Source organism: Drosophila pseudoobscura, chromosome X, assembly GCF_009870125.1.
Source record: "Drosophila pseudoobscura strain MV-25-SWS-2005 chromosome X, UCI_Dpse_MV25, whole genome shotgun sequence".
In the NCBI taxonomy this organism is placed as follows: Eukaryota; Metazoa; Arthropoda; class Insecta; order Diptera; family Drosophilidae; genus Drosophila; species Drosophila pseudoobscura.
Genome location: NC_046683.1, coordinates 50,595,220 through 50,610,415, shown reverse-complemented (window position 1 = coordinate 50,610,415; position 15,196 = coordinate 50,595,220). Strand labels below are relative to the sequence as shown.

Below are 15,196 nucleotides of genomic sequence, written 5' to 3'. Positions count from 1 at the left end.
CATGTGTGGCATCTGAGCTTGTGTGTGTGTGTGTGTGTGTGTGTGTACTCGCCGTTCTCTCTTCGTGTGTGGGTGTGTGTGGGAGTGTGTGTTAATGTAATATTAATGTTATAATTTGCTAGGCGGAAACGACAATGTACGTGCCAGGCTTTAGGCCCATCAATAATGCAGCAAATTTAAAGGGTGGAGGGGTGGTGGCAAAAGGCGATGGGGCAAGAGGTGGTTAGAGGGTGGAGTAGAGTAGTAAGTGCGTGGTGCATGCCAATTTCCAATTAGACACAAAAAATTACAACACCAATAAGAACATCTGACTGGGGGGGTGGGTGGACCCCATCCACACTAACCCCCCTCTATGCAGGCCTTGCCCAACACTGGTTGGATGGCAGGTCGCAGCACGTTCAACATGCCACAAAGTAAAAGTGAAAAGCAACATCAAAATTAATAAGTAGAAAGGATGCTGAGTGGCGCTGCTGCGGGCTGCTGCCTCAGCGCCAGCGCTGGCCGAACAAAGTAGCAAGTGGGAGGAAGAGCGAGAGAGAGCGTAAGGATGATGAGAGAGCATCGCCTGTGCGTCGGCGCTGTTTCAATCACTCAACGAAAGCTTCGTCAAGTTGAGAAACAGCGGACCAGCTGCACAGCCTCCTCCAAGCATCCCCGACTCCATCGCACTCTACCCCACCTACCAATAACTGTTAATCCCGCTTGCATTAGAATATTATCAAATATTTAAACAATTTGCTAGCTAACGGTTCCATAGGGGAGGGGGCGTAGTGCAGGACCAGAATGGGAAGGGGATTGGTGGAGCAGGGTGTGCGTGCACCCACTTGCAGCGGCAGCCAGCCCACGCGCCGAAAACGCAGCCCACGCCAACGTGCCGTTATCTCTCACGAAAGACGTCATTACAAACTGCAGTTGGCAGCGACGCGACTGCAGTAGCAGCAGCATCAGCAGACCAAAAGGCGCGTCACGACATGCATTATAGGAACAACAAGAACAAGAAGAAGTCATGCCATAGCATAACGGAACACGGAATAAGAAGAAGAGCGGTAGCAAAACGGAACATCTAAAAGTTAAACGGTAAATGGCCGAAAGATGCTCCCGCTTCTGCTACTGCTGTTGTTGTTGGGTTTTCCTGCAATAATTGGCAATCTCTCTATTCCAGTGTGTGTGTGTGTGCGTGTGTGGCCTTTTTTGTTGTTGCGTAAGGCTTTATAGGGCAACCGGAGGGTGTGGTTGATGCGCAGTTTTCCTGCTCCAAAATTGTAATTCACCTTCTGCTCCCCCGTTGGAGTGTTGGCAACCCTAACATCTGTTCGTTAGCCACCTGCAATCTCTTCTGCACCTTGCTTTTTTATGAATGAACGCACGAGGCCCCACAGCAAGAACAACACCAACACCAATAACACGCAGAAGAGGGGAACCCAAGCACCAAGGCTTGTTACATGCGCAAAACTATATGTTAATTGATCAACAATTACCTGTAAACAACAGCAGTTACACCAGTCACACATATTTTAACGAAATCAATGCTTAATCAACAAATAATTTACATTTTCCGAAAATCTGTGGAGCACAGCACGATTTCGCGCGGCGGCTTGAAAAATGTTCTAAAAAATACCACTAGAATGTACTGGAGCTTTTGGTATTTTTAAGTGTTGCAAGTCGTTGCAGAAGCAGCCACTTTACAACACTCACACCATGTCCACTATCGCAACTATCGTAACTATCTCAACAGTCGCGGTGTCAATCGAAGTCAATTATTTAAAATAAGCCAGTCAAGTAGAGAATAGATTAATTAATTGGATACAATTTTGTGGGCATGGGTGAGAGATCTATCTAGCTAGTAATATTCCACAGAATATCAAAGTCGAGGAATAAGTATAATAGAACTTGAATTCGTCAGTATATTTACGGTATATTTTTTAAATAGATGGTATATTTTTGAGGGTCGGACGATATATGTGATCGATCGTAGTCTGTGGTCACACTTAGGGTATATTTTTAAAATAATATGGTATATTTCTGGGGGTCGGACGATAAATGTTATCGAACGTGGTCCGTGGTCACACTGATCGCGGTGCAACTTGTGGAATTCAGATGCCGAACGCCGCCAAAAAAATTTAAATAAACAATCCAATAAATACAAATTCCATTAATATGATTGAGACGGAGGCGGACGAGCACATGCTGCGAGGCATCAACAGCGCAGATGTGGGGCCCGAGGCGAAAGGTGAGTAAAGCAGTAGTTTTTATTTTTACAGACTTTCATGCCTTTTCTTTTGGGATGTTTTCCCGCGCAGAATACAATCTGCTGCGAGCGGACGAGGAGTACAGCAATGGAAATGTGGAGAACTCCATCTACTACCAGGTGAAGGCGCAGTTCCAATCCACGGACCTGAGATACATTACGGAGGCGGAGGACCTGGAGAATCAGCGGCCCAGCACCCAGGATCTGCTGCGTGAGGCCAGTGACAAGGAGAGAAAGGACTATAAAAGGTGGGGATCCACTAAAAGACACTTAATAAAAGCTATTGGCTAATCCATTTGCTAAACAGCAACCGATTCTTGCAGAACATTATCAAAAATCTGCAGAAAAAGGAGAGCCTAAGACCTAAAACACTGCCTTCGATAGAGCCCATAGAGCATCTGGACTTTCTAGAAGATGTGGATGATCCAGTGGCTGGCCTGGCGCGCATCACCGAGATCTGCAATAGCCTGCCCAGCGAATGGTGTGTCCTGCATCTCTGCAAGAGCTTTAATCCGGACACCACTTACTCGGTTTTCAACGAGATCTTTGCGTCCGATGGTTCCATCTACTTGTCCCTGCTACGACACTGCCGGAGCCCCGAACTGGGACCCATTTGTTTGCGATTCCACAACAGCGGCCTGGCGGAGGTCTTCAAGCAGTACAGCACCCTGGTGGACCGTTTCAGACGAGTGGTCACCGTGGATCCCCTGAATGTGAAGAGCAAGGAGGCCAAGCAGAAGTATTGGGAGGAGCTAAACGGCTTTGATGCTTTTCTACAGGTGAGTCTACAGGCAGACAGAGAACGGATGCGGTAAAATTTATATTTTATAGAAACTTCTCTCGGAATTCCGGGATATCATGTTGCCCTATTCCTTTGTATTCCTGGGCAAACGCTACGACTGCAGCGCAGTTGCAAAGCAAACTAAAGCTGTCTTCGACCGCGTGGACGAGTTCTGCGTGAACCGTCAGTGGAGCAATCATCAGCGAGTGTTGTTCTCCCAGGCGTCGCTGCATGCCAACCGACTGACCTCCACGGACATGAAACTGATTGCCTACGAAATAACCAGCAACGAGAATGAAACCCACATAGTCTACGATATGCTCAGGGTATTCGCCAGCGAATGGCAGCCGCTGGAAGACCGCCAAGTGCAAGTGGCCAAGAGTTTTCCCACCATTCTGGTGGTCGATGAGGTTTGTCTGTGTCCCCATCTAATCTGGGTTGCAATTAATTGTTTTGTCTGTTCTGTCTGTCTGTTTCCGCAGCGACTGGATCATCTGCATTGGGAGCAGCTGGCAACGACCCAGGAGTTTTCCCGCGTCAAATCGTTGCACTGCCTGTGGCGGCTATATCAATACCACAAGAAGAGCATCCGCCATGGCTACTACACCAGCAGCATCAAGCGTGGCATGTGCGTAATAAATCCTGGAGCGGACTTACCCAACTCTGGGAGGAGACTGAGGACCTTCTTCGAATACTGGCTCTCCCAATGGAGGCATCTGTTCGAGACGGTGCCCACCGAGCAGGTGATGCTCCAACAGGCCTACCAGGCCGATTGTTTTGTGTGAGAATCAACAAAGTCCTGAGCCTTTGTGTCGCCCCCATTCTAATCCTCTCCCCATAGTTATGCTGGTCATGGCTCTGGCTTGCAGTACATCAATGGACGTGCCATTTGTCGTGCCCGTGTCCGCAGTGTGGTATTTCTTTTTGGCTGCGATTCCACACGGATGCTGGGCACGGGTCTGTACAGCGCCCTTTATGGAGCCCATGATTATTACCAAGGCGCCCTGTGTCCCACCGTTGTGGGCACCCTGATGCCCGCACTTGATGGCAATATGGACAACGTCTCTGTGACGGTGCTCAGCCTTTGGCTGAGTCCCGGAAATAGCCAAGTGATGCCCTGGACCCACATCCACAAAATGTCCTGGAGCAAAAAGGGGATTATCAAAGGTTTGACGAGACACTTCTCCACTTCCACTGATATGGATATTGATTGACAAACATATTATTTGGTTTCGCAGCTTGCGGCGATGGTGAGGGGCCGCCGCCCACCATGGCAGAGCAGCCCAACTACCATTTGGGAAGCTTGAGCTCCATTCTGTCGCTGGTGCAACAGGGCAAGGTCGAGCCGCATGTCTACAATTGCTGCATTTACGTGTGTAGGGGTCTGCCCGCCTGGAATCTGGCCGTGGAACCGATGCCCTTCTAAATCCCTTCTAGTTTCAATTCGTATGCCAATCAATTAGAAAATTATCAAAAAATGATGTACGAGTATGTAAAAGAATCGTTGCTCAAGCCACTACTTCAGACGGTGCTCATTAGATTGCATAAAACATTATTTATAACACACTCAGAGTAATAACTTTAAGAATAAACCAAGTACAAGTATATTTATATTTTTAGACGAAATTCTTACCTTTCCTGCGGTCGGGTCGATTCCCGGTAGATTTGTGTGATGTCTGAGGTCTGCTTTTAGCACTTGAAACTTGAAGTTGTTCTTTTGCTTTTAAGTTAAGTTTGTAACTTTGTTTAGACTTTGTACATTGTGTGTTTTAGTTTGTTGGAACTTTAGACCGTTTAGAGATGTAGTATTTGTTTTTAATTTTGTAGTTTAAAAATTGATTTCCATGCCATAGAGACAGAGAGTGGGTGAATCTTATGCCTGTGCAGGAGTAAAGGATTATTCAAACAAATGTTAAGTGAAAGTGAGGGGTGCATAAAACAGAGAGATAGTTAAACGACGTGGAACATTGAGATTCGATAGAAAAAAAATATAGAATATGAGAAAAGATTTGCCCACACCCAAAGGGAAAAGGCTACTGAAACGCCCATCTATTTATTTACTCGCATTCGCACTCGCACTCGCACTCGCACTCGTGTGCTCTCTTTGCGACTCATCTCTGCTCATCGCGTGGCATCGCACCTCGTCCTCGTCCTCGGTTGCCTCGTGTTGCCCTTTTGGCACAGAGCTTTCTTTCAGGCGAAAGAGTTTCGCCCTCAACCTCCAGCATCGAATCTACTTGACCTACTAACGCTTGTCGCATTATGACACACATTCGTTAATTAGGCCCAGGCCCAGGACCAGGCCCAGCCCCAGTTCCAGCCCATCCCTAAAAGGGACCCACCTCTCCTCCCCTCTACACCCCTCATAACCGCACAAATAGATATCCCTGCAAATCATTGCTCATCGAATATGCGGCGTATGCGTAATATTTTTGTGTGGCCCCGATTTGCATGCCACACAACATTCCATTCCAATCCCCCGCCCCCCAATGCCAGCTAGCCACACAGCGCAGGCATGCCGTGCCCCTATTTATGGGGCTACTACAACATCTATCGATGTGGAGTGGAGTGGAGTGGAGGTGAAGTGTGGAGTGTCCTTCATGTTAATGTCTCAATGCCGTGCCCATGCAACGTGTCCCGATTTGTGTGTGTGTGTGTATGTGTGTGTGTTAAATCAAATTAGCAGCGGGAGCCAAGGTGCATGCCACACCTCCCCACCTCCAGGTTAGAGAGAGAAAACGAGAACTTGTAACATGACAGGAGACAGCGTCAGAATGAGGATATTACATAACAGGCGCTCCCCCAATGTAAATCTTGTTGTATATTCTCTGCGCCTGTGTGTGCCTGTGTGTGACTGTGTGTGTGTGACTGTGTGTGTGGCATGCCCCAAATGAATATGCGATGACGTTGACGTTGCTTTTGTTATTGTTTGGATGCTGTTTCCCTTTTGTTTCCTCTCTCTTTCTCTTATGCTGCTATTTCCTCTCTGTGTTTTGCTTTTTTTTGCCGTTTTTCATTCTATTGTTATTGTTCTTTTCATTGCGTTTTAGTGGCTTTTTTTTTGGATCCTTAAAACAATTATAATTACAAAATCATTATCCAAATCGTTTCTTTTGTTTGATTCTTAACCTTCAACTCTTTGCTTTTTTGTTGAGATTTCCCTTTTAGTTTTCCATTTTTTCATCTTTAGTTGAGATGATTTCCTTTTCGTTTTCCACTTTTTCTAGCATTTTAGCTATTCCTTTTATGCAAAAAAAAAATGTTACAAATTGTTTTTCATATATGTATTTTTGGGATTTTTGTTGTTGTTTGTTTAAAGGGGTTTTGTTGAAAATTTGTTGCTGAAACGCTTTGTTAACTTTTGTTGAAATTCTTTTAGTTGTCGAAGTTATTGTTTTTGTTTTTTTAATTTGTTTTTTTTTTGTATTTGCAGCAGGAGCTTTGATTGCCTGCTCCTGTTTTTTTGTATATTTAAATATATATTTGTATTATTTGTATAGTTTTATCCGCCGCGTTGCACACAACAATTCTCGGCCAGAGATCAACTGAGACTGGGCCACAAAAATCCCAGAGACCAGAGCCCTCGCACAAGCAGTTGCATCCTTTTTTGGGGGGGTCCTGTTCTGGCTTCCGCCTCTGCTGCTGCCTTCGAAGGACGCGCGGCCCAACAATGTTGCAAACTGATTTTGCGGCAACAACAACCGTTCAAGCCTCAACAAAAACAGCCAAAGGGCCCGCACACGAGAGAGAGCGAGAGAGAGCTTCAGTGAGAGAAAAAACTTTCACCTCTCGCGTGCGTGTCCCTGTCCATGTCCTCGCCTAATCTTTTTGTTGTTGTTGCCTCCCTTCCTCCCTCTGTTTCACTTTCAGTGACAGGGAGAGCGAGAGGGAGGGAGAGAGAGAGGGAGTGTCATAAGGGATTGGGATATATGGAAGCTTACAATGATTCTGCGTTTTCATGGAGATTTTGTTGCTGCCGGAAAAGCTTCAATGTTGCCGCCCGTCCACGTGACGACTTGGAGGACGTCCCCATCCTGCGAGAGCGAGAGAGCTTTCTTATCACAGCCCGCATAGAGCTTTTGGGGTTGAGGGAGGAAGAAAGCAAAAAATAATAGCAGGGAGTAGACTGACGAATGCCCTATCTTTATAGATCTAGAATTCGTTTAATGGAAAACCTCATAGAACTAAAAACTTACAGGATAATTAGAGGTAGATACAGTTACGTTTAGGATTAGGTTTAGGCTTAGGATTGGGGGGAAGGATTCCTTCGTTCCCCGTCTCTTGTATAATATCTAAATTCGCATATGAAAAAAAAAATTACTGCACTTAAACGTGTAGATAGATTTCCTTGTGTTGTGTGTGTTGTACGTTGGGTTTCTTTGATTTGATGCGTTTCTCCGTTCTGTCTCCTTTCCTTTCCTTTACTTTCCGTTTCTCGCTCAATTTTGCATTTTTTGTACTCTTCAAAGAAGTTTGTAACTTCCTGTGACACCCCACTAGGCCCTACCTAGCTCTCTCTCACCCTTCGGGGGCTTGCTCCGTGTCCTCCAGGCTTTTGCTGCTGCTGGTTTGTGTCTGCGACAAGAGAGATGTGGATGTGGCGTGAGCTTCGAGCGGGGCAGGACTCCCTTTTGGGGCAGGACTCACCACATTCCGATGGGGGCAATCGGCGTGCAGATGGTCCTCGCCGCGGCACCGATGGCAGCGCTTCGGCTGCGGCCCCAGAGCGCACTCGGAGGCGATATGATTGGCGAATTCGCCGCAATTATAGCAGCGCATGCGGCGAGTCCGACGATTGCTGAAAGAACCGGAACGGAACGAAATATGATTATGGTAACATATGTACATTTATGGCAAAGAAAAGTCGTCCGTAACCATACATGCGTGGTCGGTAGGTGCTGCCGTGGCACTCGTCCCCCGCGCGACCCGATACCCTGGTGGCCTCCAGGCCGCGGGCCGTGCGATGGCACTCGAACTCCACCTCCTCCTGCTCGCCAAGCGAACGAAATCCAGACATCTTGATGACACTCTAAAAAAACGGAATAAAAGAGAGTCAGGGGTATGGATTCTGTTGGAGAGAGAACACCCACCTGATGCACGAAGACCTCTTGGCCGCCATCGTTGGGGGTTAGGAAGCCCCAGCCCTTGGCCACATTGAACCATTTGCATTTGCCCAGGCGCACACAGCCGCATTCCTCGCCAGGATTCGCTAAGGATAGAAACGGAACGTATATTATGGGATTAGGTAACTTGAGTTCTTCTGCTCTCGCATTCGATATCCTGTCTGGGAATCCTTCGCGAAGGGTTTTTGTTATTCAAATGAGCCGCAGAGCAAAGAGGCAGCTGAAGAACTTGGGACCGAACCCGGTGTGTGTGGTGTGTGGTGTCTGTGTGTCCTTGCCCCATTTGCCGCGAGGCAAGTTCAGCTTAGATCTGTGTCTCTGTGTCTCTGCCTCTCACAAAACCTGTTTCGTTCGGAATATTTGGAAGCGACAGCGCGCGTATTCATTTCATTATCTAAGGCATGCCCTCATCTCGCTCGCACACGCATTCACGCACTCACGCACTCGCACACCCATTCATTTGAGTTCATTCATTCATTCATAAATGGTATTTACTTCGTTGTGTTCCCATTTCGTGTTGTGCTGCTTATCTTCTGGATAGGGATAGGGGGGGCCCCTTCTGTAGATACAGATACGCATTCTAATGCACATTCTCATGGTAGCTCTATCTCTCTATCCCTCTATGTCTCTCTCTTTCTCTCTCTCTTCCTACATTTCTGGGGTTATTGTTGTTGGCTTTTCTTGAAAGATTTTCCCTCACATTTCAATGGAATTCTTTGGTTAATGGAAATTATTTTGCCTCTGATAAGAAACCGTGGAGAAATCCTTGGGAAACCACCACCACATAGCTGATTATCCTTTTTATGGATTCCCATTCCTTTTCTTATAGGCAAAGATCCCACAAACTGGTTTTTTTTGTGTGTTCAATTCGGAGTAGAGTAGAGTAAATCTTCAGAAATCTATGCTCAAAGCAGGGAATCCCATCCTCAGGGCAGAGATCTATCTTCGGAGCAGATCTATGTATCCTTCCAGTTCACTCAAGCATATATGCTAAGCCTGTAGAAAGGGTGTGGGGAGGGGGGTAGGAGAGAGGGATGGAGGAGGGTTAGTATTTGTCCTTGATTGCCGTGGGCTGCGGACGGGGGGTGTTGCTGCGGCAAAAGTCGGTCATCGTTCGATCTGCCGAGGGGTTGAATGACACTTTCCCCCGTATCCCGTACCACGTACATTCCGTACATAGAATTTCCGCATTTGCCAATAAAAAATCGAAATCCGCGAATGGCAAAATCACAACAAAAACGTAAAAACACGAATCGACGAATAAAGAAACTGCGCAGTACATAAAAAACACAAAAGAGCAACAGAGAGGAGAGTGGAGAGAGAGAGAGAGAGAGAGAGAGAGGGTACCACGAGTGGGAGAATGAGAGCGAGCGATCATAGCCAATCAGCGAGGCGTTTGATAAGATTTCGTATTGAATTTTGGCTTTGGTTTTATTTTGGAAACAGACGAAAAATCTAAAAACAACGAAACTAGTTTGGTAGGGCGGGTGGTGGGGCTGGGTAGGTGGCATGGGCGAGGGGAGGGGTGGGGAGGTGACGGGTGGTCGGACATTCTGTAAATCGGGGGCACAGACCTGGCTGGGATGATGTTGTGGAGCTGTTGCTGCTGCTGCTGCTGCTGTTCGGGTCTCCTCCTGCATCGGGTTTCTGCTCGTCTGCCACTTGAATGTTTTCCATTTCAGTTTTCCTTCAGTTATTCCTTGGGGTTTTCTTGGTTTGTTGTTTTCTTTTGTGTTTCGTTTTACTCTTCTTAATTAGACTCTTGAAATTTTCACTTTTAATGCATGTTTTTTCCCCTGCATGTGTAGATACAGTTGTACGAGGTATCTGTCGTTGTAGTTGTTGCTTCAAATGTATCTGTATCTGTATCTTTTACCGAGCACGCACACTCACTTACACAGTTACACGGGTTTTCTTCAACGTTTCGTCTGTGTAATTATTTTCCAAGGGGGGGAAAAAAACGCTGCCGCTGCGCACGACGCACTTCGTCACACTGACTCCGCGTTGCCTTTCGACTATTTCTAGGAAGGTCGCGTCGCCGTCGCCGTTGCCGTTGCCGTTGCTGTCGCCGTCGCTGCCACCGCTGCCGCCGCAGGCCCGAAAAATGTTTAGGCTGTATCTTCAAAATACGTGTTCATGATTGTGTGCGTGTGCATATGGGTATGTGTGCGAGTGTGAGCGAGGAAAAACATCGAGCCGAGTCGAGTCGGGTCGGGTTGAGCGTGCGAGCATGGAACGTAAGCAAATGTATCTGCCAGATACTCTTACTCTACACAAAGCGATCCACAGAGGTGAGGGGAGCAAGCCAGAGAGGGGGAGAGAGAGAGAGAGAGCGAGAGAGAGAGAGAGAGGGAGTGAGCACGAGTATAAGAGATAGTGCGTGAGAGAGCGTGTAAAACTTGTGGATCTATGCGGAACCCCTAGCCGTATAAACATTTAGATGTATCTGTATCTATGACTCAAACACGCGTATAAGTGCGTAGATCAAGCGCTGACTTGAGGATCTTTTAGCACGCTTTTGATAGGCTCACGCTGGAACCCCATTCCACTCAGGATTTCCATAAAAAACAGCTCCTGATTGGTGAAAAATTGCATTAAAAAACTGCACAACCCTCGTTGTGCTGTTCCTGGCGCGTGCCAGGCAGCCACCCAGCCAGCCGTAAGGGATTCGGTTGCATTTCCACCACCAGGCTCACCCCCAAGGATCCTTGCAATGTGCAACATATTTGCGAATGCTGAGCCTGCCCCTGCCCAGCCCTGCTCTTTCTCTCCCCTCCCTTGCCTGCGACGATGTGTTATGCACGGAATTTATTGCGACACGTGCCTCGTGCCTCTGGCATGCCGAATCGAACCAATGCCATTGATGACAGCGGCAGCCCGAGAGGGCGGAAACTGTATTGTGAGTCCGAATACACATTTATGTGCACATACATATCTCGAACGGTTAAGGGAGGTGCCGCCTGGAAAACCCCCCCACCCCCTCCCACATCCATCCATCTATCCATCGGTTTATGAATTTCACAAAAATTAAACTGAAATTTCAGTAAAATTTGTGTTTCGAATTAAGAATTCGTTTTGGAAATAATTCTGGATACAATTTGGTAGCTCCTAACTAATAGAAAAGGTAATTTTTCTACCTAATAATCTAGTATGAAGCGGCAAATACATATCTTCTACGTGAATTTACAATGACTTCAATTCGTGAAAAAATCCCTTGAATCCATTAGTTTTTTTTTTCATAATTTTTAGAACTCTTTAATGTCTTCAATCGGAACTGAGGAAGTTGAAAATCTGTGCATATTTCCCCATTTATTACGAGTATGATTTTCCATGGAGACACTTAAAAAAAAAACAAATCAAACTCAACAACTTTTAAAGGTCATTTATTCTAACGAATAAGAAAATAAAAACTCAAGTTATGATCCCTGAAGTAAGATCCAGACAAATAAAAGGTAATGCTTCAGCTTCAATGGGAGCTCCAGCTCCCACTTTTTACTATTAAAGATCCATTTATTACAAAAATAGTCCCCTCCACTTATGAGAATTTTCCGCATTCCACATCTGATGAAGCATTCCCCCAAAAAAAGGAAACACATTGAGACCCAATTCGCATTCAAACTAGATCGAACACAACGCGAATGCCCAGCGAGGGGTCACCGAGGGTCAGTTAAATTTTTTTATCAGCGATAAATACATGGAAAAGAACCCAAACAAAGAGTCGAGAACAAGCCGTTGCACAGTCTGTAATCAATATTTTGCCACTGCTATTCTATCCGGTGCCATTCTGTGCCATGCTGTGGCTGTGGTCCAATCTCTAGGTCCAGTGGCCGGCCAGTGGTCTTCAATGCCGAGCTCGGACAAAGGGCCGCAACGAGAGCGAAAGTGCCCATTAGGGATGGCAGCAGAGCCACTCACATGCGCATAATTGGAACAGGATTAACAAGGCCAGGGCATCAGAATGAATGCATCAGAAGTTGGGGAAGTGCCGCAAGCCAGACGGCCATTGTCTGAGGAGGGTCCGAGGATCGGCTCGAGGCATTTCCGGACAGGCAACGGGCAACGGGCAGCGGGCAGCGGGCAGCAGGCACCAGTCAGCAGTCAGCAGGCAGTCGGGGAGCAACACACAATGGCCATGAAAATAATCCGCTTTAAATGGAAAACGTTGCCAAACAGTAATCAAAAGGTTTTGGTCATGGAAAATGAGGAAAATTCGTACCCAAATTCTATGCAAAATCATAGAAATGAAAGTGCGGCATAATGAGAGGGAGGCGGGGAGCCACAGCAAGGGAAGAGGGTAGGGTGGCTGCATATCCATGTGGCAGATCCACACAGCACGCGTTTGACCTAACCTGGCACCTCGTCTCCCTCCCTTAACCTCCCTCCCTAGACATCAATTTTTCCCTTTTTTCCCAGCGATAATCAGGGCATAGTTTTTTTGTTGCAAAAACTTTTCTTTTTTATCCATAAAACGTATACAATTTGCATGTTTCAGGGAGGGGGAGGGGAGGGGGAGGGGGCTTTGACATGTATGCATAACCATTGAAGTGCCCTACTTTCATCATTGATTGACATGTGATTGATGTTTCCATTTGCAGTGACAGCGTCAAAGAGAGGTCCTTTAGCCAGGATAAGCTCTGTTCGAAAAGAGCGAGATAGACAGGGTAGATGTGAGTCCTCATTTTAGTGGCACAATATTTTGCCAGCTTTAATTTTTTCTTATAGATTAAGTCATACTAAATCTAGAATGTTCTTATAAATATGATTTCATCATATGTTACTAACGTAACATGGGAGATATTTAAAGCTTTCTTTCTTACAGGATCTCATTGCCAAGAAATCGAAGACCTGGGAGATAGAGAGTCCCACAAAGATATAATATCTGCCCGTCTTCTGTCTTGTCTAATGTCAGTCTTAGTCTTTAATAGATGACAGCTTCAAAGATCTTAAAACTGAAGATATATGGTTCAAAATATCTTAATTAGACGAGCTTACCTTTATATATGCATCTTCCAAGATTCCTTAGTATTTAAGATCGACATATCGTATCTGAAAAAAACAGAGGAAGGGGAAACAGTTGTAGATATTTTGTCCAAAGAAAACTACTCCTAAAAGTATGCCTTTATTCTATGGTAGCCGCAAAGACGTATCGTTTAGAATAGAAGAAATTCGAATAAATTGTTTTTTTTTAGTATGAAATATTTTGTTTTTTTTTTATTATTATTTATTCATTCTTTTCGTACGTTTTTATTAATTGTGATTCTTTAGCGATATTTTATAGAGATATTTTATATAATTAATAGGAATTTAAGTTGCATTCAAATAATTAGATAATTCATTCGCTTTTTGCATTTGCGTTTTGTTTTTTTTTTTAGATGATGCGCAGCATATAATCGGCGTATAATTATGCATATAGTCAATTATTTCATTTATTGTGGTATTAGAGGGGATTGATATATATGTAGATAGATATACATATATCTTGAGGCTCTTTTAAATCAACATTTCCCAAAAATAGGGCCTTGTAACAGGAAACTAATCTTTCAATCTTCGTCTCGAATATTAAATTAACTTTCAATTTCTTCTAGGGGTTTTTACTTTACTTTTTGGAAATTCTTCTTTTGCTTTTTAATTGTTTATGAGAACCAATTTTGTACATTTTTTGTGTGTGGATGTTTTCGAGGGATAAGAGAGAGAGAAGAATATAGAATATAGAACATATAACAAAGGATCTACACGATAGATCTATATAGAGAGGGGCTGAATTATAGATAATTGTTAATTATATAGATACAATATTGAAATATTGATTTGCAATAAAGGTATACGATAGACTTATTGAATATATAATTGAATATATATTTGGATTTCGATTTCTAGAATTGAATCATTGAATCATTTGTGTGTGTCAGTGAGTGTTTGTGTGTGTGTGAGTGAGTTTTTGGGTGTTTGTGTGTGTGTGTGAGTGTGTATTCGACCTAAATCAGAGTCACTTATAACACTAAGAAGCAGTCATTTATTCTCCATTTAAATTTACGTTGTGTCGTCACGTTTTTCTTGAATCCTGAAACAGATTTCAATTACTGTACAATGTTTTGGGCGCTTAAACCATAGGCCATGGGTTCTCTATATGATAGTATATGTACGTACATACTGTACGTATATATGTATCTACGGCTACGTTTATGTATATCTAAATGTATGTATATGTGTGCCTCGTATATAAATATATATATCGTACTATATATTACAATGCTTGATCAAAAAAAGGTTCGGCTAAGTATATATCTATTTCGAAATGTCCTGGGGGTCCTGTCAGTTATATGTTTAAAGAGTATTTCTTGTATATATAGTAATTCATTCAGTCTCACAAATAGGAAAGTATTATGTATCGTCGCTCATTACTTTAAGAACTTGTTTCTGCAAAACAAAAAGATAAAAACAAGGAAATAAACCAAAAAAATAGTCGCTTTTTGTGGAAAAACTTGTTTCTGTAAAAAAATGTGAAACTATCAAGCTGAATATTGCACAAAATGGATTAAATGATTGCACAACCAACAACAAGAATGTTTGATAAAAAAAAACCAAAGTAGAAATAAAAAATCAATTTTGTTTGTTTTTGTTTTTGTTTTTTGTATAATTTTGATTATCTTCTTTTATATTTTCCATGTATGTAGGCTCTTCTCATATTTTCCGTGTTCTTTCAGTTTTCTTTAGAAATATATGTATGTATGCGTATATGTATATGCTTAGAAATCTTATAGATAGACTTATTGGCTAGTCTTATAACTATAGCTAGAACATCCTCATTTTCCTCATCTAACGGTCCCACTGTCGGAACGTTCTTCTTCCTTCTGTATCAAATACAAAAAAAAATACAAAAAACTTTTGCATAGTCTTAGTCTCAAATCCGCGGATGAATCCGCAAACATCTCCCCATAGCCCCATAATCCCCATAAGCCCCATAAACCCCCAAAACGTACCACGTCCACACATCCGTAGCACTTTACACTAGAAATACTTATTTCCTACGAATTGGTGTCTTTC

General features: G+C 44.1%; 2 protein-coding genes across 2 annotated transcripts; one reads left to right on the top strand and one right to left on the bottom strand.

Moving 5' to 3' along the window:
- Positions 1-2,025: 2,025 nt before the first annotated feature.
- Sse (extra spindle pole bodies like 1, separase) lies at positions 2,026-4,640 on the top strand. The gene is made up of 7 exons (XM_001353701.4): positions 2,026-2,230; positions 2,301-2,496; positions 2,556-3,027; positions 3,080-3,439; positions 3,512-3,810; positions 3,871-4,196; positions 4,268-4,640. Exons 1-7 carry the CDS (start codon positions 2,158-2,160, stop codon positions 4,453-4,455), a joined length of 1,914 nt encoding a protein of 637 aa, XP_001353737.3. The 5' UTR covers positions 2,026-2,157; the 3' UTR covers positions 4,456-4,640.
- Positions 4,641-7,168: 2,528 nt separating this feature from the next.
- Positions 7,169-10,189, bottom strand: lin-28 (protein lin-28 homolog). The gene is made up of 5 exons (XM_001353702.4): positions 9,727-10,189; positions 8,120-8,238; positions 7,910-8,058; positions 7,677-7,827; positions 7,169-7,604 (listed from the first exon to the last, which is right to left on the bottom strand). Exons 1-5 carry the CDS (start codon positions 9,827-9,829, stop codon positions 7,548-7,550), a joined length of 579 nt encoding a protein of 192 aa, XP_001353738.3. The 5' UTR covers positions 9,830-10,189; the 3' UTR covers positions 7,169-7,547.
- Positions 10,190-15,196: the final 5,007 nt, after the last annotated feature.